This window comes from Pempheris klunzingeri, chromosome 6 (assembly GCF_042242105.1).
Source record: "Pempheris klunzingeri isolate RE-2024b chromosome 6, fPemKlu1.hap1, whole genome shotgun sequence".
Taxonomy (NCBI): domain Eukaryota; kingdom Metazoa; phylum Chordata; class Actinopteri; order Acropomatiformes; family Pempheridae; genus Pempheris; species Pempheris klunzingeri.
Genome location: NC_092017.1, coordinates 18,515,731 through 18,538,846, shown reverse-complemented (window position 1 = coordinate 18,538,846; position 23,116 = coordinate 18,515,731). Strand labels below are relative to the sequence as shown.

The 23,116-nt window shown below is 40.7% G+C and overlaps 1 protein-coding gene across 1 annotated transcript in view; it reads right to left on the bottom strand.

Moving 5' to 3' along the window:
- camsap2a (calmodulin regulated spectrin-associated protein family, member 2a) overlaps window positions 1-23,116 on the bottom strand; it is a 47,836-nt gene that overhangs the window by 13,512 nt on the left and 11,208 nt on the right. The window contains exons 3-7 of the mRNA XM_070831879.1: window positions 14,033-14,194; window positions 12,252-12,335; window positions 6,176-6,208; window positions 4,847-4,988; window positions 3,883-4,022 (exon numbers count right to left, since the gene is read on the bottom strand). Of these exons, the coding sequence (XP_070687980.1) occupies window positions 3,883-4,022; window positions 4,847-4,988; window positions 6,176-6,208; window positions 12,252-12,335; window positions 14,033-14,194 (561 nt within the window). The remainder of the gene's footprint in view (window positions 1-3,882; window positions 4,023-4,846; window positions 4,989-6,175; window positions 6,209-12,251; window positions 12,336-14,032; window positions 14,195-23,116) is intronic.

The window sequence follows — 23,116 nt, the reverse complement described above, 5'->3', positions numbered from 1 at the left end:
TTCTCCTTCTTGGATCCACAGATGGTAATTTAGATGTGATGTGAATTAATTAAATGAAGAGCCAGTGAATGGGCTTGTGCTGGCGTGATTTACTAGCCTGGTGTCCATTAGGAAAGAGTGGCCCTAAGTAATGTGTGTATTTTATGGCTTTGGGGGTTGGGTATTGAATCGAGAAACTCTTATAGAGACATGCTGAACATAATATAGACAAATCCCGTCTTTACCAAACGTATAAAATATCTCAACTTTCACCCCGCTTCTTAGGGTACCCTTGAGGGAACCAGACCCTCTCTACTCTTGTGGTTTTATCTGCAGTGCTCCACATATTCAGCCACAAAGAAGCACGTGGAATCTGACACGGGGCTGCCAGACAGACTATTGTGTGTATGTGTGCGCGTGTGTGTGTGTGTGTGCCCGCATGTATGAAGACACTCGCTCAGCTGTCAAATATTCAGGCTGCGACGCTTCATGCTCAGTTCCAGTTCTCTGCACATACAGAATGATTTCTTTGGATGACTGATAATATCACTTTTAAATGTCTGACCCACGTCAGGTGCAGTCGAGCCCTCGTGTTTAAAGTGAACTGAGGTATCTCCTTTAATGCTCATCCGTCAGGTTCTGTCCTCGCCATGTCTTCCATGTTAATGCTGCTTAATCAAGCAGATTAATTAATTGATCTTTATCTCATTTGAAGATTTGCATTACAGGTGACATTACAGCGGATCTGTTAATTAGTTGATTAACAGAAAACTCATTAGATGCAGCCCTAATTAACATACAGGTGCATTTTCATTGATTTTTTCGTGCTAAATATCTAAGTGGTTCCATCGCAATTGAGAAACTGGCATCTGTATAGTTTGATGTTCGTCATTCTAAATGGAAAACATCACATGTAAATCACATCTCCTGGTGTTTCAGTGATGGGTATGCCTGAACACATGCTGTCCCTCTTTTCTCTCTGTTCCCAGTTCAAACTCTGTGCTTGGTGAAAGTGTTATCGCTCCTCCTAGTCTCTTCTCTCCCGTTTCCATTTTCTTCCACATTGAGGCAAGGCATTTAACAGGAAGGGGAAGTGAGAGAGGTGTTCTCTCACTTCCCCTCCCTGTTAAATGTCTTGCCTCAATTCCTATAATAAGGTCTCCATTAGTATGACGGGCCATGATGTACAGCTAACTGAGAGTGTGATTGCCTGGAAACTGGGTCAAGGTTACTGAATCTAACTGGGTCTGTGTGCAGTTCTGGCTGGATTGCTGCTCTCAGGCAATAACTCTGCCCTGCTGGGATTTTCTTCTGATCCCTTGTGAAGTCGGTGTCAGCAAAATATTGCTACTGACTGGTTCACACAATTTAATTACTTTTTTTTTATTCAATATGTTTAGTCGATGTGTGCGAGCTTTGGGCTGCTTGGATTGTAAGATGGAGGACATTTTAATGCTGTTCATCATGTTATCCTCGACCTGCTTATTAGAATATTAGTACAAATATTTATATTGCTGCTATTGTTAATGTTGTAAGATTTTTCACGTCCCAGCTACAATACTCCAGGTCTCTGTGTTAAAACAGAATGAAGTGAAATATATTTCCTTTAGCTTCAGATGGAAGCACAAAATACGACTGGCAGTAGCAAAAACCAATTCCATTTCAATAATGAAAAAATTATTTATATCACTGTCACAAACCGTCTTTTATCAGTGACTAGAAAGTCCATGTAATCAATTCAACTCAATTCAACTTGAATTTAGTGCGTGTAAAAAAGCTTTCAACAGCAGGATGGAACCGTGGCTGAAGCGGCATGTTTTTAAGTTTAACATGGCATGAAATGTGAAGTTTAGTCCGTTCAGACAGTTTACTGTTGTTTGTCCTTTCGGTGACCCGTGTTCAGTCTGTGCAGAGAACAAGTGTTCTCCACTAGAGGACATGCTGAGGCAGAGCCAGAGTCATCCAGTCACATCAACCTTTTTTTTTTTTTTAACTGCTTATGCAGCAGGCAAAGCGCATTGAGATGGACACATCAGGGACAAACAGAAACACACAGCAGAGACGGAAAGCTGCACCAAAGGACCAGACGAATTGTAATACACCGTCTTTGTGGTAGACATTGTGCCTTTTGTGTTGTTACTTTTTGATTAAGTGGGACTTGTGGCAGTTTAATTTGATTTCTGTATTGTCAAAAATACAAATATGAAAACAACTAGAGCAATGTTTTCAAACCGACATAATTAAAAAAATATATATTAATAGAATATTAGTGATGCACACCCACATAATGCATAAATGTAGCATGTGAGCGTGTAAGAAAAGGACAACAAGAATAAGAGCTGTCAACAACCACTCGCAGCCCTGCGTCGAGTCAGCGAGAGACAGAGAGAAAGACAGTGAATGATTTAGAAAAGTAAGGAAACAGAGAGACAAGGCATGATAGGAGGATATAAAAAATAAAAACAAATCACAGAAAATCAGCATGGAAGACAAAAGGAAGAAACAGAAAATAAAGAAAGACAGAAAGACATGGTGAGCAAGTTATGGAAGGAAACTTTATAAGCAAACTATGAAAGAAAGTAAAAGAAAAGGAAGGGAAATTAAAGAAGGAAATTAACAATGAGAGACGAGGAAAGAGTGTGTGAGGAAAGAATGAAAGAACAAATGCAGACATGTTGGGAGAGCCGCTCTTCAGGCTTGTGGTTGGTGAAGACGGATCGTTTGGATTGAATGTTTTTTTTCCACAGCGTGACTCACCACACTGGCTTACAGAGCTGTCTATTTCTCCTGTTTCATTTAGCCTCTCTCGCTGGGTAGCACACCATATGGTTTTCTAATCTATTCATGCCGAAACACTCTGATTTGTAAGATTTGTATCAGTTTATGGAAACAATCATTAACTTAAGCATAACTCGACATTTTGATTTTCCTGTAATGTTTTGTAAATGTGGAAACTAAGACCTGACATGACTCCTCGGTTTTTTAAAAAAAAAACCACTGGGTGCTTGGATTTTATGTGAGCAGCCGTTTCATATGAGGTCACATTATTTCTGATGGTGTTTTTTCAACCAACTACAGCACCGGCCGCATTTCTTCTTTCGGCTGGCACACGATGAGAACATCTTACAGGCTACGATTCAAAAAAATCAGCAGCTCAGCAGTTTAAATTCTGACAGATATTTCTCAAAGGCTGTAATGGATATTACATTCTGACTGTAAAAGCAATTTCAGAGACGTTGTTTTCAGAGAGATGCAAACGGGATCATCCTCACAATGCAATCATCAAGTCACTCCACAGATTTCTGTTCTGTGACATAGAACGTGTTCTTACTAGAAAGAACTGAAAATTCTTTAAAAACAATCATTGAGCTCAGTTTACAAGACCATCCATCTTATCCACAGACCCTGACAGGGCGCCAGTCAATCACAGGGCTGACACATAGAGATGGACTATCATTCACGCTGACATTCACACCTACAGACAACTTAGAGTCACCGATGAATGTTTTTTTTGGACTGAACCCTCTTGCTGTGAGGCAACAGTGCTAACTGAGGCACCACCGTAAAAACCAAGTGGCTTCTCAAAACGCATGATCTCATGAAGGGAAATTAAACATTTCATTTCAAAAAATTGTTTCTGTACAATAGAATAGATATAATAGAATAACTGCGCACATTTGTTTTGGTCTAAGATGCTGAGAAACTGAATGAGGAACCTTTAAATGACTAAGGTAAAAGGCTCCTGTCTGCACTAGATGTATAACAGCTTACCGACTAAGCTTATCAAGCACCATCAGTGGTTTGGTACAGAGGTGAAGGTCAAATGATTTCAATTGCAACAGCAAAATACTGGAAATGAAACCCCAAACATTAGGATGGACTGCAGCCAAGCTTGAGCACTACCTTGATGGTGGAGGAGGCGTAGAGCATGTCCTCCAGGCTGAAGTGGCAGCAGTTGTTCAGGTTGTCTTTGCAGAAGTCCTGTATGAGCTGCATGTTGTACAGCCGATCGGCCAGCGTCATGTTCTCCTTCAGACAGATATCTGGCGGGGCAGAGGGAGCCATCGGGTGTCAGGGTCTGTGTGGCTTCAGAGTGAATTTGACGACTGCAGGGGCTCTGGTTATAACACACACCTCGGTGGTTTTCAGTGTATGGATGGCTTTTGTTTAAGATCAGAGATGGGAGCGGCGTGTTACGAACATTGTTCAGGACCTTTTATTGAGGGACTGCTGAGGTATTTGAGCTTAATGGTCTGTGAATGACTGACCAATCATGACAGTGGGCCGCACTAACCTGTGGGCGGAGCTTTGTGTTAATACATTTAAGGTGTAAACAGTGCTGAGTGATTGATCTTTTGTCCCTGTGATGCTCTCAGTGGAACGCTTGTGTGTGTGGTTATCTGCTGCATATGAATGTGTGAGTGTGTGTGTTTGTTTGTTTGCCGCTATCAACACACTTCATCAGCAAGCTGATTAAATTACGTTGCATCTTTTGTTTGTGATTTTTGATCTATGGAATGGACCATTCAGGGACAGGGGAGAAAAAACAAATGACACAAATCTGCCCCAAAACTCTGTGAAAGTAAAATCTATAATCTTTCCCAATTTTTCCTCACAATGAATACTGTTGGGAAATAAAAACAATGTATGAAAAAAAGAGAGAATTGCTCGGTTATTCGCTTCTATTATTTGAAAATGTGCCTTTTTAGCGTTTAGCTAAATAGCTCAATTTCAATGAGTAGAAGCAGTTCAAGCATCAACAGAAATTATGGTCACCTTGTGCTGTGTTGCAAAACCTGCAGATGTCCTGTTTCATCCCAACACAGACAACTATTACTTCATCCCACACAAACTGTAAGCTCCTTACCATCCAATTGTAGCAGCTGAGGGCAGTAGAAGTGCATCAGAGCAGCCAGGGCCGAGCCGTCTGTGCTATCTTTCAGCAGATTGTCCACTGGGGGGATCCAGGGAACCGGCTGGGTCGAGGCCTGCTCCTTCCTGTAGCGTGCCTGCGTGACACGAATTACATACCCATAAACCAAAGTGCATTGTGCAACATTAGTCTGCATCTACAGTAACTGTAAGGTGTACTTGTCCTTTTATTTCTTTTTCCAATCGTTAATCGTTGCTGCAAAATTACTCATGTGTAATGGTGCAGCCGGTGTCACTCTCTCTCTTTAACACTAGAGCACATTGAGGTTTCATTACATTTACTCATGTATGAAGGTAATCGAATAGTTCTGAGGCCTGAAAGCGTGTATGGTAAAATGTTTCATTTGTTGAAACTAAACATAGTCATAGTGAGCCCACTGAGAGGGAATAAAACCCATTATGGTAAGTATCAGCACAAATACTAATGGAGCGACTCCGGGATTATTTCTCCATCGTTGTAATCTTTGTTAGTCCTAGTGGTAAAATACCAAATAACTATTCTCTGCATGTTGAACACTATCACTCTAACTATAATATTGAATATTTACAAACAGCATTCTAAATGGCAAACATTGCCATATACATGTGCCATTTTTAAGTACAGTAACTGTATATATAGCAGACTTTCTACTGAAACGCACAATATTTGAGGTGAGAAGAGACAATGTTACAAGAGGCTCTGGCACAGGGACTGAGGAAACAATTTCATGCCAAATGCTCCCAGACATCCCATCTCTGAAATGAAATTCTAATAAAATTAGTTTTTTGTTTTCATTTTTTCAGCTAATCTCTTGGGACCTCTTCAGTGATTCCCCAAGGGTGTCTAGTTTCCCTGACAATGACCTTTGTGTTAGCAAATAGGAAATACACTTATTCCTAATGTTTTAACACACCATGGATTTCAATAAATGTGCCTATTAACCAGCAGTTAATAGAGGCTGTAGAGAATAAGGGAGAGCTGATGTTTAATGTAATTTGCACTCTACTGTTTTATCTTAACGGCTACTAACAACAGATACACTTTCATTATTTCTTTTCATATGTTTGCTGTACAGTAAATCACACGGGTGCGGCACAGAGGAACACTTGTTATGCAGACCAGGGGAAGAAAGAGGAAAAGCTGTGTTTATGTAACAGGTTGACACACACAGTTGGACAAAAGGATGGCAATGAAGACAGAGAGGGGAGACAGAGAGTAGGGACATCACTATGGATACATACAGTAGACGGCAGAGCGCTGAATAGCACCGATTAGTTGACTTACAGGCACAAGCTTCATGTACCACTTGGTTGGAGACTGCAGCAGCACAGAAAAAGAAAAAAACAACAAAAAAGACATACCTGTTAGTCAGATTAGTTAGTAATGCGATTAGTAATAAAAAGCAAAAAACATGACAGCTGTGAGATCAAAGTAAGGGAGCCTGTGTGTTATTGAGGATGCAAGAGAAGCAGCCCACAGATCCCAAATAACTCTGAAATAGTGTTTAGCGTAATGTGGTGTTGAGTTTTGAGTGTGTGTGTGTGTGTCTTAGGCTGTTTGCTGCTCATACGTCTACAGCATAAGAGTTATGACCACACCAAATATAGGCCTGTTTGGGAGTTCATAGTCAAAATTTGTCTACAATTAAATGCCACTGAACAGAGAACAGTAACAGAAAAAACATTTAAAAACCTCATATGAAACATGACAAGCATGACAAGACATTGGATCATTAGATCATTAGTTAGGGTAGCTTGACGATAGCTCGACATCTGAATCTGTGACACGCACCTGAATCTGTAGTTGTTGTGAATCACTTCTGAAAAGTCATTCAAATCAAAATTCATTAAAATCAGAGATGAGCTGCATTTTCAGTGAAAATCACCGTCAAAATGTGTTTGATGTATGCAGGTTTGATTCCTCTAACGGCTTAGGTGCCCATCAACACGCATACATCCTACTTTACTGTCTTTAAAGATAACCTAATAACCTGAACCAATACATCTCCTCTAAGTTCACTGCCAATATATTGAAATATAACTGTGAATTATGCTGAGTTCAGAAAATAAAAAAAATAGCTGAGATAAATTTTAGACATATGGCAATAATGGCACCAACAAAATGAAGAAATGTATGTTATTGTCGCTAAAGAGGGGAGCATCAGCTAAATACCTACAGTAGCTAAAAAAAAAAAAAAAAAAAAAGTCCCACTGCATAAATGTAACCAAACTGTCAGCTATCCACTGACAATGTAAGCTGAGTCTAAGAGAAGAGAGGCTTGCCTCAGTTAAAAGCTAATTCCCACACTAGCTAGAGGCATCAAAGAACCAAATGTGAGTGCCACTCAAAGTGGCTGGCGAGTGTTCAGCTTCAAAGGTGACTTGTGATAAGTACTTTGTACTGACACCACCAAACTAAATAATAAAGGCAGCGAGAGGATGAAAAGAGCAATTGTAACTTTCCTGAATTTTCCTGATTTGATTAATGTCACAGCTTTCTGAATGGTAATTAGAGTCACCAGTAAGAGTCTAATGCCATCAGAGGAACACACCACATGTAATCTAATACACAACATGTTAGCTAATCAGTTTTATCTATTTGCCGGTGAATGGACGACCTTTGAAACTGATATCACAGACTTAAATGCGACTCTTGATGCGTAGTGTTCCTACACCCTGCATTGTACGTGTGAGCTCCTTTCATTGTCGTGTCATGTATTTTAGGAGCATTCATGATGAAACTGTACATATAATTACATCTATTTACCAAACACAGGAGGGCAGGCTCCTGGACATTTGTTGTACTTATAGCAAGTTAGTTTATTCTGATGCACGTCTTCCAAAACAAGGCGACTGCGATTCCTGACTTGAAGAAACCTATTGAAAGCTATACTGCACTCAAATTCAATGATAGTATAAAGGATATTTGTTGGCAGAGAGAGAGAGAGAGAGAGAGAGAGAGGACAAATTCTGCCCTCACGTCAGCTCTCCAGGCCAAGCGGCTAAAAAGCTGCTCTCTTCAATACATGACCTCACAAAGTCAATGCAGACTGTCAGGCCAAACTGAACATTTGGTTGGCAGGAGGGGAGCATAGCGTGAGACAGAACAGGGGAAGATCACGCATCAGGTTATGATCATTTCTCATGACTGTCACTGAAAACCTGTTTTTTTTTTTTTATAGATCCAGTATAATCAGAAATATATGGACCAAAGAAGTAGATTCTAGTATATATATTTAAAATGACGCACAACAGGCAAACATATATTACTAGAACAAAATATAAGCAGCACATCTTTTTCCTCCCTGTAGATTCTGTGCATCATAATTAATGTATCATATTGTGTCTTTAAACCACTTGCAGTACTTTAGGTCTATTGTTTTTACCAGTCTGAAGTCATTTTAGCATTCATGATTAAAGCTCAACAGATACCTATGAAACAATCTGTTGATTTTCAAACTATATTTTTATACCAATACGATAGTTTGGTATAAAAATGGATAGCAGGCCAACCTGAACTTTCTATGACAGGATACTCTGACCACACAAAACCAAACTGTGCTGCCCCACTTTAAGAATAAGATGGAGGGGATGAAGACTGCCTGCATCTAAAGTGATGATCTAAGACTGTGGGCTAAGCAGGGTCAAGTCAAACAGAGTCTAAAATCTGTTATAACCACCAATCAAACCCCTGGGGAGAGGTAAGGCCCTCCTCCATCATCTCCTTATAGAGGAACACACACACACACACACACACACACACACACACACACACACACATTATACTCATACACACACATGCAACCCCACTCATCTCCACTTCAATCATCCTGCGACTCTCCCTCTTCCCGTCAAAGTTCATCCTCTGAAGCCAGACATGTCCGGTTGAGCTGCAGCTCAGCTTTTGCAACTTAAAAGGATTAGTCCGCTCGTCTCTGTCCTGACGTTGCCTTTGCGGTCTACAACCCCCCCCCCCTACTGCCCTTCACCCCTCGGTACAGGTTAAAATAAAAACACTGATGCCTGGCTGAGTGTTACAGTGTTGTCCTAGGAGGGTACACGTCTCTCTCAGTCTGACTGAGACAGTGGCTTCCTGTGTGACTCACACTGCAGTCATACTGCAAAGACAGAAGGGGGTCGGCCTGGGGAGGGTGGGTTGGGGAGTGATGGAGGGATAGAGGGAGGATAGATGGAGCTGCTAGACATCAGCAAAAAAAGAACACTAGCACACTATATTTTCGCATTTTAGTGCAGTTTCAGTTAAGTTTTTCTGTTTTTTTTCAGTGTGTAAAAATGTTGTCACCAAAAATACAAATGCTAATTACCCGGAAATACCTCATCTTGTTCTGATTGATAAATTGGCCATTTCTTTGCCTCTTTTTTGGACAATCAACGGCAATTGTGAGGGTGGTGCTATAATGAAGTGTTTTGAAGCACACAAAGGCAAACTAATACTTTTAGTTTGTTTGGTCGGAAGGAAAAAGGGCAAAGAAAGAGTGAATTTTTCTGACACGGGGGGAGTCATAAGGAGTACAGAGCATCAACATATGTTGTTATTTCTGTCATAAACAACTGTTTGTCCATTTGGCAGATAAATATTTATTTCTGATGTGATTGCAGAAGCAGAGGGAGGACAGAAAGCATCAGAGAACAATCTGGTGGTTTTATGACCATCCGGTAGAAATTGTGCTCATAATTTTATAACTGATACACACATGTAAAAAATATAGAATCTGAAACATTGAAATATGACAAAAAAAAAAGTAATTGAATGGTGTTAAAGTCATTATTAAATTAAAATAGACTGTGCCCTAAACTGCCAACAAAGCACACAGTTGTTATGTAACATCTCCTGTCTGTGACCGCCACTGTCCTGACTGAGCAACATGCAGAGTGGTTTTAAAATGGGCCAATACAAATCATTATTTCAAGCTCAAATCTCACAACTACAGTACAACGCAATGCACATTACAGGTCTGTCTGATAGCTAAAATGATTGATGAACACTTTTAAACTTTGAGGTGACAAAAACAGACTAAATCTATCTGTTTCAGCAGCTGCAGCCTGAGACACTGACTGAAATACAATTCATACAAGCGTACTCCAATTCATCTGAAATGAGCTGCGCCATCCAGTGACCGACAATGTAAGCCATAAGAGAGGGAGATAGAGGGAGATGGTCACCATGAGGACACACAAACGCTTCCTCACAACTTACACTCACTCACACACCAAACCGGGTGAGCCACCCCTGAGCTTAGGGATGATGCTACTGAAGGGCCAGCTCTCAGGCTCGGGGCCCAAACAAACCGATGTGTAAACACTCACATCGTGAGCAGGCACGTCCTCCCATGTGAGACATGTGACACGGTGACGACACTGTAAGAAAACTCTGTTTTGATTTTAGTCAGTTTTCATAAGAATTTTCTTGTTCAACAAGCATAAAAAAATGTAGTGATGAAATAATGTGATGTCACTTATTTTTGATGCAACTTCACTGATTCAAAGTGTGTGTGTGTGTGTGTGTGTGTGTGTGTGTGTTCGTGAGGGACAGCTGAGGCATGCAGTGCTGCGTCTGCACACTGACTGGTCAGATCAGCATCAAATACAGGGGAAGTCTGAACAGCCCTGGGATGGAAACCACACACACACACGCACACAAACACATGCACACACACACTCTGCAGTGCTACATTTCATCTCTCTGCGGGCTAAAACACATGGGACAGGGCTGTAATATTTTCCCTCAGGTAAACTGTCTGACGGTGTTGTGTCATAGCGCGTTGCCTGACGACGAGGAAGCTAAGAAAGGAGGCATAACCCGGGAGTAGGGGTGAAGGTCTAGAGCGGAGGAGAGGAGTAGAGATCCATGGAATAACAGAATGAACGATAGAAGAGAGAGGAGACTCAACTGCTGCGTATGAATGTAAAGTGAAATTTTGTGTGGCTATCTAACATGTGCTGAGGCCATTCATGACTTTCAGGGGTCAGTGAAACTTGCTTAAAAGCCGCTGCACCATTCAAAAGCCACCCAGGGGTCACATTTCCTCCTGAAAAACTGCTGGTGGTGCATAAAACACTAAACGATATGGAGGTGAAAAGAAGAATCAAAGCATGACTGACGAAGCCGAAGGTGGAGGCATGAGTGTGACATCATCCACCTACTCCACCCCCGTCTGCCCTCTTCTCTGATGATCACTCTGCCGTGTCGGGGTGATGGGTGGTGGTTGCCATGCCAACTCTGACCCTCAATGTCAGACTATGAAGCCAGATGTAGCCTGGCTGGTAGCTCACAGTGGAGTCATAAAGACAGTCATGCACACACACACACGCGCGCACACACACACACACGCACACACGCATACACACACACACACACGCACACAGAGGCTGAAATATTAAACGGAGTGAGGATGAGACCAGCCACATTTATTAATACAATGAGTAATTCACCTAGTTTCTACATCTTTCAGTATACTAACAATCACACCTGTGCCTATAATAAGCTTATAATAAGACTGGTGTCAGAACGGGATATTATTGAATGCATATTGAATATACAGAGCATTATTATGGTTATTTGCTGATAAAGCTAAAAAATAAATTGAAAATGAAAATTTCACTGTGATATGTGACCTGTGATAAACAGCCTTAATTACGTATTTTGAGAAATCTTTAAATCGATTTGTTTCCACCTGAGTGAATACATTATTTAGTCGATCAGTAAATGATTTATTGCAATCGCAGTGTCAAACTACAGAATCCAAACAAAGATTACTCCAGTTACTCAAATACATAATACATACACAGATAAACAGACAGAAACACACACACACACTCAGGTTATACCAGCCTGTCCTACAGCATTAGAAATCACCGCTTATACTAGAGTCAGTTATATAACGGATCTGGACTGCGGGCAGGACCCTGAACATGGGTGACCTCGCACTAAATGACTGCCGGCCCAGTTAGAGCAGAGAGCAGTGATCTGCTGTTTAAGGCACAAATGAATAAACTCATTATGATGTTGAAGATATAGCCTGGCATTCTCGGCCTTTTTCTCATTTACTAAATACAGACAGAGCTTCATCAAAAGCTCAGACATATGTGAGTGAGATTTTCTTCAATAGTAGCTGGGTTTTAAGGGCTTAAGATCTGTTGTGGAAACTGGTCCCAGATATTAAAGTGACAAAGAGGTCTGGGACAAGCATCTGTCAGTCAAAAGGAAAATGATGTGGTAAGTCCATTAAGTGGAGCTGAGGATTTCAGTTAGCTTGTGTGAAACTGTCAAAACTGGCGACATCTTTATGTTCATGTGGTCAAGTTGGGAGGGGAAAGGAAAGGAAAGGAAAGGCACCCACCCGAGGACTCCCAGCAGGCTCGGGGCCCTGCGTCTCCCTCTTCCTTTGCTCCTGAGCCACGATGTCTTTCAGATGCTCATTTACCTGAAAGAGAGAGCGCAAACGAGACCAAAATTCACTGAGCCGGCAGCAGAATCAATGAGCAAAATTCAATTTAAAGAACATAGAAGAGACTATAAGTCAAAGAACTTCTGTCTATAATGGTCTATTATGAAGAGGACTAGACTTGAATTCAAAATTTGTTTTACTAAAAGTGAGGCTCCATAGTTAATTGTGTGAAGTTGATAATGAAATCTTAGAGTATGGGCAATAGAAAAGCAATTAATAAAGCTTAGCATTAACATTTTTTTGTTGAAAGAATGGAACCATGACAGAAGTCTGCATTTAAAGGCATGCATCGTAGAAGTTTTTGGATCTTCTGAATGAAGCTAAGCGTTAAGTCGAGTGGAGTTGCATTTAATCTATTCTAATCTCACTCAGTCCCACACTTAAGACAAGTTACAGTCTGTCTCCTTAAGTTCATATGGATCAAGTTAAAGCAGGAATCAGCTGTTAAGCTGGTGAATTTGGACCTTTGCAACACAAAGAGACTCCGACAGAGAACCATATGTCAAACCAGCAGCACTACACAACCACACCTGTTAGCTATTGTGAGTGTGTGTGTGGAGCTTGGCTGCAGTCCCTGTTCCTACCAGAAGAATGTAAACAGACTGAGCCCTGTAGCACTGTATGATCCACACACAGACAATGGAGCCAACTGCTTATACTTAATGTAAAGCAGTGTATTTACACAGTGCAGGGAGGTTCAACGGGTATTAAACCACACTTTGGTATGTGTATGTACTAAGTACACTTTAAGGGACGTTTTGAAAGTAACTTGAAGAAACCCCAAATATTAAATATTAGTTTGAAGGAGTTTTGTACATAGAAGTGAGTGAGAACTGCTAAACAACATTCACCATCTGTAGGCTTGAAGGGTGGTAGTAAAAGATTTTGTCAGGGGTGCTGTAGACATTTCTGCCTTTGGAATGAGCTGACTGAATTAAAGCTGACCACAGTTGCTGTTCTTACTCAGTGGTGAAACCACATCGTTTTTGCACCCACCTTATAAAACTATAGGACTTAAATGTTTGATAAAATACATACGTAGTATCACTTTAAGTCCACATTTAAAGTAGTAAAACTAGAGTTTTTGGCTGAAAATGCCTTAAAGTGCTGCAACACTAAAAAACGTGAAAGCTGGTGAAAATTGGACAATTCTGCCTTCATTATACTCGAGGGATTGCTTGTTCATGTGCTGTGAGTTCACCTGTACGCGCCAAATGGCACAACCTCGAGGCGTGAGAGGTGTTGTGCATATAACAGATCTGATGGTGTATATAGGTCAAGTGTTTGACTGTTATATCTTCTCACCCTGCTGTGCACTGTGGAAGCTCCAACATTGGTGAAATGCCCCTGAGTCAAGGTAGTAACTCGTGTACAGTAAGAACACCAGCCTGCTCCCTTTGGATGGATCCTGAACAAGGTGACTTACTTAAATGTGGTGCAGCCTCAATGACCAACAGCTTACAATCTGCCTTTCCATTATAAAGGATATCTACAGAAATGTACACATTGAGAGGGAAAGTTGACATCGACAAAATGTCATTTAATGATGCGGCTCTGTGTCCTGTTATGTCCTTTGCTGCCGAACGATTGTTATTATAAGTGTTCAATTAGTCATTGCCATAGGCTCGCAGAGAGCCAAAAGACAGCACACACATCCACATATACCAACCCACCTTGTTGACCCAAGTGGTCACTGCATCCTCTGTGTCATAAGGTGTTTCTACTTCAAGGTTGCAGGATGAATACTGATGAACGCAGGCCATCACCTTCTCCACGCTCACCATCTCTACTGTGTACGCCATCATCAGACTGTCGATCATTGCGAGGTGAGCGCTCTGGAAGACAAAACAGCGCAGAGAAAGATTAATTAGGGTGAAAAGGAGTAACTTTGAGGTAGCTGTTGATAGTAGCAGATTCCCCACTGTGGTCATTCCCTGCAGACTGTGTTTGAAGTGTTGTCGCCACTGACTGTCACTGCCATTAGGAAACGCATCAATATAAGCCTACGGCACTCTATCACCAGCTTCAAGAGGTAAAACCCAGCTGTGATATTCAAATGTATGTGTAAATGTGTAAAATGGTGTATGATAACAAAGTGATAAATGAGAAAATAAGCCAACTTTGTTTCCTCGACACCCAGACAGATCTGACCATTTATCCCTGAGGGGAAATGAACCTCGCACCATGACAGCATTTTAATCTCACCAACAGATTGAGCCGCCAGATTTCAAGAAAATATGATGACTGAACCAACATAACAAATATGCATGAAAAACAGCTCTTCCTGTCAGGTCAACTGAGACAGAGAAGGAGACACAAACGAGCCAAAAAGAGGTGCCTGAGCTAGACTGCAAATATGAATCACAGCAGGTTAAATTGGCTAACTTAATCTCAAAACCTAATGTTAAATTTAAAATGGAAGATCCACTCTGTGACAGGGAGAAAGCGCTGCAAAAAAATAGTCTTCAACTCTCTCCCCATCGATAAAAGTAGTAAAGAAGAATCACTGCATTAGCACGACACTGTAGGTGAGTGGGGAGCAAGGTACTGAAGAGGCAGTGATTTAGTGGGATTGGACCAGGACTCTAAATCCTCCCACTGTGATGTTCATCTGAAACTCTGTCTTCAGTCAAAGATTCCCTTGTGGCTGTTGCCCTGGAAACAAGTGCATTCATCCCTGGTTACAAGACCCAGTTTGCTCACAGCGACTGCGAGCCTTTAAGAAGCCTGAATGAGACATCTTCCCGACGACAGAGTCCAATTAACACAATGGTATCCATTATAGTTCCTCTGCTCATCATTTTCACAGACTGGAGGGTGCTTTTTTGAACAACTACAAATAGAAAATCAATTTTGGGACACATAATCATGAACACAAAAAACATTATGTAACAGCATGAACCATTTTTAACACACTTATGCGTCCTAACTGCGTAGGACTGTGCTTGATTCAGTTTGTAAAAGTATGTCAGATAAATATTAGACTACATATTGTCTGACTACTCCTGCACTTGAACTGCAATGAAATGTCCCGTTTCAGTCTCTTTTCTGACATTTAAAAGACAAAGGGAACAGAATGAGGAATGGTGTTGTTTCTGGTTTTACACTACAATGCAAATATCTTAACATGATCAAATTTAATTTATAAACTATATTGTATGCAACTTCTGGACCAAAATAACTCCTTTTATTGTTTACATTGAAAAAAACTGTATTTTGCCACCATTTAAGCTACTCATAGAAAATGAGATGCAGAGGTAATTTTACATCTTGAACTTCACAGCACTTCACAGTTGTTACTCATCAGGCCAATCAAGCAAACCTTTACACGGTATCAACAATCTGAAATTACTTAAGGAATTGTGAATGTCACGCTTAAGAAGCAAGTCAGACATACTGGTGTTTAGAGTAGAAGGAATGTCTGAACTGAAATGATAGTTTACTTCTGTAGCATCACTCTAATTACAAGGAGCAGCATTGTTTTAATAATCATGAAATATAATTTTCCACAGTAACGACAAGGAATGGTAACCTGTGAAAAAAATAACTAAGAAATATTTTGATTGAAATAGTAGCAACAAGGAATTCAATTTCAATTCAGGAATTAAATTTCATGGCATAATTTTCATGTGTGTCTCTTATATTTAGGGAATATTAAAGCCATAGGTGAGCAAGTTGGTTTTAATGGACAGCTTTTATCCTCTGGATTTGGAGTTAATTATTTAGTAATTAGTTATCATAAATAACGGCTAAAAAAGAATGACATTTGTGCTTGATGCACTTGAATGGCTTGTTATCAGACTTCTGCAGAGCTTGATGATGAGTTGAACATCTGAAACATGCAGGGCAGTGGGCCCCCCCGGGCCCAGGACTGGGAAACACTGATTTATATAATATATTTCTTTTAGACTGTTTAGAAGTTCATTCTTGAAGACTGATACCTAATTACCCCGTGCTAACTAACGATGTTACATCATGAAACGGATGCTATGTTATAAAAGGCAAGTTCAAAGCAGCAGAGAATAATTCATCATTATTTCTCTGGGTCAAAACAGATGGAGCCTCTCACCATAGTCAGAAAACAGTTCTGGTAAGTCTTGACATTGCATTGACATGTACTTGACCACTTTAATTTGCTATATGGGTAGTAATGGGAGCTAAATGTGGAAAATCTTTAAGTAAAAGATAACATTGTCTTTACTGCGACATTGTGATATGAAGAAGCTTTGTGAAAATCCTGTACCACCATTTATACCCACTACACACTATCCACGAATAAACCCACCATATATTTATACTATATTTATACAGCAGCTTTTCCATGAGCTAACCAAACTAATCAGCTGTAGAGCAAAAGTGACCCCTTGAAGATCCATAATGATGGAGTGTGGCGGAGTCAGAGAAAACAAAGTATTAAAGCATCACTTGACGGTTTCGTGGTGAAAGTGAAGGGCTATGCGAACAGCCGATGTGTCATTTCATGCAAATAACAAGACAGAAGAGAATAAGATAATGTGTTTGATTCCCTCTTAGACTACTCACGTTACAAATGTGTGCCTTTTTGCATATGATTCCTTGATATGACATAGTTATATTGAGAAAACTGGCTGTCAAGCTAATGGAGACATTTTTACCTCTGAAACGAATTTGCTGAGAGACAATGCATTAGCTTAATGCTTAATTTCCTCTATCTCTGATCTGGCAACCCAGCAGCAAACCAATCCCATTTAATAATACACTGCCAAGCTGTTTCCTATTGGCCTTCATTTAGCCTGTCTAAACGTTGTAAAACATTATCTCAGAGACACACAAACAACCACAAACACACACACACACACACAACAAATGATCAACTCCAGGCAAGACCAATTTTAAAAAGGCCAAGGGACCAGCATCATTCCTCAAAGGCCTCTTTTGCCCCCTCTCTCCTCCCCCATGCTGAACAATTTGAGCATATTGATTTAGATCTGCTGTGGTCTGGTGAGATAAAATGACAAGAAGAGCAACCAATCTTGTTTACTAGACCACAGACCCGCTGTCTCTAATCGCATTGAATGACGACAAGCCATTGTGTGGGAGGAAGAGGCTGATGTGGGAGCACATGCTCATTCCAGGATTCAGGTGTTTTTGACACCGGGATCATGCATACTTTATGAGGTGACGAAGCAACTTCTTTCGGCACGTAGTCAGAGATGTTAGCAATTACAGACAATACTTGAATTCAGTGGTTTGAAGAGAGCAGAGGAGAGAAAGCAGGATCCAGAACATTGACAAAGCATGTTAGTAACAAAAAGCTTTAAAAAATGTTTTAGTATTTGGAACTGCTTAAATACATTACGAAAGGAGTTTGAGTTAGTTGTTCAGAAGGGAAATGTATTTGAGCTGCACTAAAGTTGACTTCAAAGTGATAACTTGTGCAGAGACATTGCAATGAACGGGGATTTCTGAAAGTTTGCAGAGAGGCAGACATTTCTACATGTCTATTTTTATACCCCAAATCTACGAAACTTGACATTATCCAACATTTCAAACTTGGACTTGGATATTATATACCGGATGAGTGCAGAGTGATTGCTGGATAGAGAAAAGGAATAGAGAGAAGCAGGGAGGACAAATGGGAAGAAATACATAGAAAGAGAGGGTTAGCCTTTCTCATTAAAGCAGAACTGCCTGTTGTTTGCTTGGCTGTTTCCTCTGTGATATTCCACGACGTCATATCTTCTAACCTTTAGGTTTACTGAGCACATATGCTTTCCCTCTGCATTTCTTTACCTCATATTCATACAGTTGCACTTATCCATACCTTGGAGCTGCTCACTGCAGCCTCTGTCTTCCACGGTCGGCCCCTGAGCAGCTCCACTGGAGCGTTCAGGAGTCAAATGCCTGGCTTGGGGGTATCTAGACGGCTGTAAGAGGGGAAAATGTTGCTAATCCACTCCATTTGATTTTTTCCCCCTCAGGATTCAAAACGGTGACTATCTGGTTAAGAGACTGCTTCTCTAACCTTTAGTTTCCGTTTCCCCCAAGATACGGCCTTAATTATATGCCGACTATGAAACTATGCTAATGATGAGTTATTTTATTCACACTTTAATGAGTGCATGCGTTCAAACAGTCATGGACCAACCCGTAGACACAAAGTCAAACACACACACACACACACACAAGCAATTTTGCTTTCTCATCTAAGCTGATTACGTCCATAAATCTTGTTTTGATTTCTCACGAGGTAAGAAGATGCTCCTTCACGGTCGATATCCTGTTTTTATTGTGCTGCTACATTGCCGGCTCTGTGTATTTCCACCCGGGGAGGGAGGCAAACACTGTTCATCTTTAATACGGCTTCTTGGTGAAAGAGGGGAGATGAAAATCCACCGTAGAAGCCCGATTTAACATTGCACAAAGGATGTGCAAAAACAAACCGCGGCGACCTACAAAAGCTACTGTGTGATGTGTTTCACCTCATCGTTGTGCTGCTGTTGCAAATAAACTAAAATCTCTATTGTCGGGTCTCTGAGCTGCTTGTCGAGGTCTAAACCAGGTAGCAGAAAATGCACAATACTTCCCTACCTCACCATTACTGTGAGGGATCTCTGAAAAAAAAAATAAAAAATTCTGTGAACTCATTAGAAGCAACACCCTGGCGTCATTCCACTGCAAAATGATTGAACTGAAGTAATGACCACAGTAATGTCTATAACACAGCTTGCAGTAAAAGCTTAAAGGGGCTTCAGCAGGTCATTGCTAATGATCAGTCTCTGCCTGTTTTTATCGGAGTCCAAGTTTTCACTGATTATTTACGACAAACCCCCAAAGTTTTTAAAGAAGCTTCCATCAGAAAAAAAGTGGAAGCAGAAAATGACCATAAAGTGAGCAAACCTAATTCACCAAACATCTGCACTGCAGTCTTCTGGACCTCCTCGGGACCGAGGACACACACACGAACACAGTGATTCAACAGTAAGTCAGTGGTGATGTAACAGTGAAATGCAGCCTGCTTTTAGTATTACAGCTCTCCTGTCCAGGCCAAAAGGCTCCATGATGGGGCATATGTCTAAAAATTTTATCTGTCTAGCTCCAGGTAACTTCACGCTGGACATGGAAAAGCTCTCAGCTGTGCCTCTCTCTGGTCTCTTTGGAAGGTCACTACAAGTACTGTAAAGGTGGAGGAAAACAAACAGGACCTGTGAAAGATCTTCTGGCTTTTTCATGTAAATATATAGTCTTTGCTTTAGTAGAAAAGAACAGGATGATGGCATGCAACAAAGTTCAAGAGCTTAGTTTAGCATAGTTTGTTTCATCCCCACTGGTTGCCAGATGGACAGGATTTGATACATAACTCAGATAAACACAGGGAGGTATTTAATAGCAGCACAGGCCGCTATTCTGTGGGACCTTACTTCGAGAAATCAATACTAGTTTTTTTAATTTAACCTTTAACTGGAATAGTCCACAGAGATTGAGATAACCCTCTTTCAAGAGCCTGAAAGACAAAGTGCCAGAAGCTCATTAAAAATCACAGTGGAAACAGCAAAACCTTTATTTCATGCATATGCTAATGTTTTACTAAAACTCCCAACTTTGTAACAAGTTAAAGTCACTCAAAGTTACAACTAAATTGAGGTGAAAGATTTGAGAAAATCCCAGATGTGAAATTCAACTGAACTGAACAATTGAATTAACTGAATAGTTTTCATGGTAAATGTCACCAGTCACACAGGTAATGCTGCATTACACCTAACTATGTGAATGACACAGAGCTGCATTTCAAATTTAAACAATCTCTCCCACAAAAATCCTTTAGAAACATAAAACCATCCCTTTTTCTGTCTGTTTTCTCTGCAGTCTTTCCTTTTCAAACGGGGCGATGCCACAACTCTTTCAGCAGCTTGCCCAATTGTGAGCAGAAACAAAAAAAAAAAAGCTCTCACACAGAATTGCACTCATGCCCATGCAGAAAATACCAACTGTGAGGTCTGGCATGACTTGTGGGAATGGAGCTTTTAAGCAGCATACCTTCCTCCTCCATATGCTCCAAAACCCAACCTAGCAATTATATAGAAACCTCAAAGCTAACCTTAGAGCACTATCTGGGGACAGGATCATGACGACCAGCCGGTGCTGACCTGCAGTAGCCTCCAAATCCTTCCATCATGCTTAAAACTGTTTCATGTCTGGTGAGTGATAAAAGAGCGTCGGAGTTCATTTAAAGGGAAATATCACTCATTTTACATCAACACGACGGGCATTCACCTGGTGTTCAGGTGGAAATTTGGTATCAGCAAGCTCTGATGCAAAAGTTATGTATTCTCATACCTTGTCTTTGTCCAGAAAACGTCTGTCTATATGTCATAGCTTTGACCAGGATCATTGTTTTCTTCTTTCTGGACCCTGATTGTGTTGAGTGAACTGTATTCTGTCTTGGTACTTTTGACACTTTCTATGCAACAATCAAAGCTAATCCAGTGAACGTATTGTTTTCTGATGGAAGTAAATTCATTTATTTTTCTTTATTCCTCATTTATTCACTAATTATCCTACAAGATTCAAGTCGACTTCATCGTTCCTGGCAGGACATTTTTGTGCAGCTAAACCAAATGCTACAATTGTATGACCAATAATACTGTTCGTTTAATTTAATCTCAGAAAATGGGATTCCTTTATTGAGCTCTGCTCATGGCCAATTCTGTGGCAGCATGAATTCATTACAGATTAAGAGCTGCTGCAGCCTCAGCCGTGTCCTTGCTTTTGTAATGTCAGTAATAAGGCAAACCAGGTGAATATTTCAAGATCTGTAGAGTGAGAATGATTTGTCATAGAAAGAGAAAATTACACAGATTTTCTCTATTAGTATAATACGCTTCCTGTGCTATTACAGCAGATCAGATGTAGCCTAGCGTTTAATACTAAAAGAGTTCAAAATCTGCACGTTCACCAGAGAAATTTTACTTCCTTCTTTTTCATATTTGACTGCTGCATGGACTTCTCACACTGCAAAAAATAGTAAAAAGGTAAGGTAAAAAAGGAGGAAATCTGTGTGTGCGTATAATCTAGATAACCTTAGGTATTTCCAAAAGGGAGCTGACATGTTGTAGGTGTTGTTTCTCTTACACTCAAAGAGAGGTCTTACATCTATGGGCAGGTTACTCCCTCAGGCTGAGCCACCAGGCACTCACCTGCAATCTCCTCTCCCGGGCCTGACTCCAAAGGAGAAGGAAGGCGCTGGAGCAATCAGTAGATGTCTTTAAATCAATCTTAGTCTGGCCCTTCACCTGGGATCAATTTGCCTTAGGTAACCTTACCAGGAGCTGTTTCCTCTGAAAACAAAGCTCCCAGCCCTCCAGGGCCACATAATCTCCTGTATTACAAAAGAAGAGGAGTTTTTTTTTTCACGAACTGCATTTTGAAAAATAATTTCTTTGGCCATACTAGACTGACTGATTTGTTTTCTAGGGCAATGATATGATAAAACGACAATGAAACAATGCAAGTTCTGGGCTGAAAACAATCACTGGCAACTGACTATTGTTGCATTAGCTCGCATAGAGTGTAAGCTTAAGCATGTTTTCCTCTTTGTGCTGTTAAAAGGCCGCTAGACAAATGTGCTCCTTTGTTCAGGGTTGAGAGCACAAAAGAGTCCCTACTTGTCTGAACCTTCATCATGTGGACTTACTGTTTTTTCTTTATAAATAAATAAAAAAATATATATATATATATATATATTTAAAGAATTAAAACCACAAACAAACAGAATACATCAGCCTGAAACACAGTCTAACTCTACTAGCCAGTACGGATAGATGCTCAGGACATCACATAATGTGCTCGATGCCCACCCATCCATACTGTACTGCTTGGGAGTTGCCGCTGGCATTGAGGATAACATACTGGCTGTGACTTTGCTGAAGCCGGTGAGGACAGAAAGTACTTGGATGGGCTTCCCTTCCACCCTGCTGCTTCAGCTCTCCTTTGTTCATAAGATCAAGGACAGAATAAGGACAGAGGAAGCTAGTTTGATGTTAAGAAGTATTATTTTTTCTGCCTGGCACTCAGCTAAGCTTTCTGTACCTCACCTTATGTCTGTGCGGATGTGGATCTTTGTGTGTGATGCAGTGTCTTAGAAATGCCGTTTGCCTTCTTGTACAAATCCAGCATCTCAGCGTTCTCTGCCTCAGAAGGCGGCAGTGCTCTTCTGACAGCACAGAGCTGCACATACGCACTACACGTACAGGAACACACTGTGCATACGACATATGCCAGCATAAGCAACCCAACTCTTGCACCCACCCACCCACCCACCCACACACACACACACACACACACACCCTGCCTAGTGAAATGTAACCATGGAAACGGAGCGCCTGCCCAACAGGGGCTGTGATGGAGGCAGCAGAAGCGAAGGAGACTAACGGGAGCGAGTGTCTTAACGTTTATTCAGTCATTTTATGAATCTGTCACAAAGTAAACCTGAACTAACAGACATTTTTTTATGATTATGTTAAATGTCAATATAATAATCTTCATATATTAAAATGTAAAAGTAATGACTGTTCAGACATTTTTTTGTATCTTTTCATTTTAATATAACCAAGTGTTGTATACGCATTGTATACTAATTCAATTGTTATTCATTTTGAAATGCTTGGATTGTTGGGCTGGATATCCACCACACCTGCCATCAGCAGTATACTGGAAGTGGACACAGCCACTGTGACATCGCCCATTGCTTTGCTGACAGCAGTTTTCAATCCGCGAGT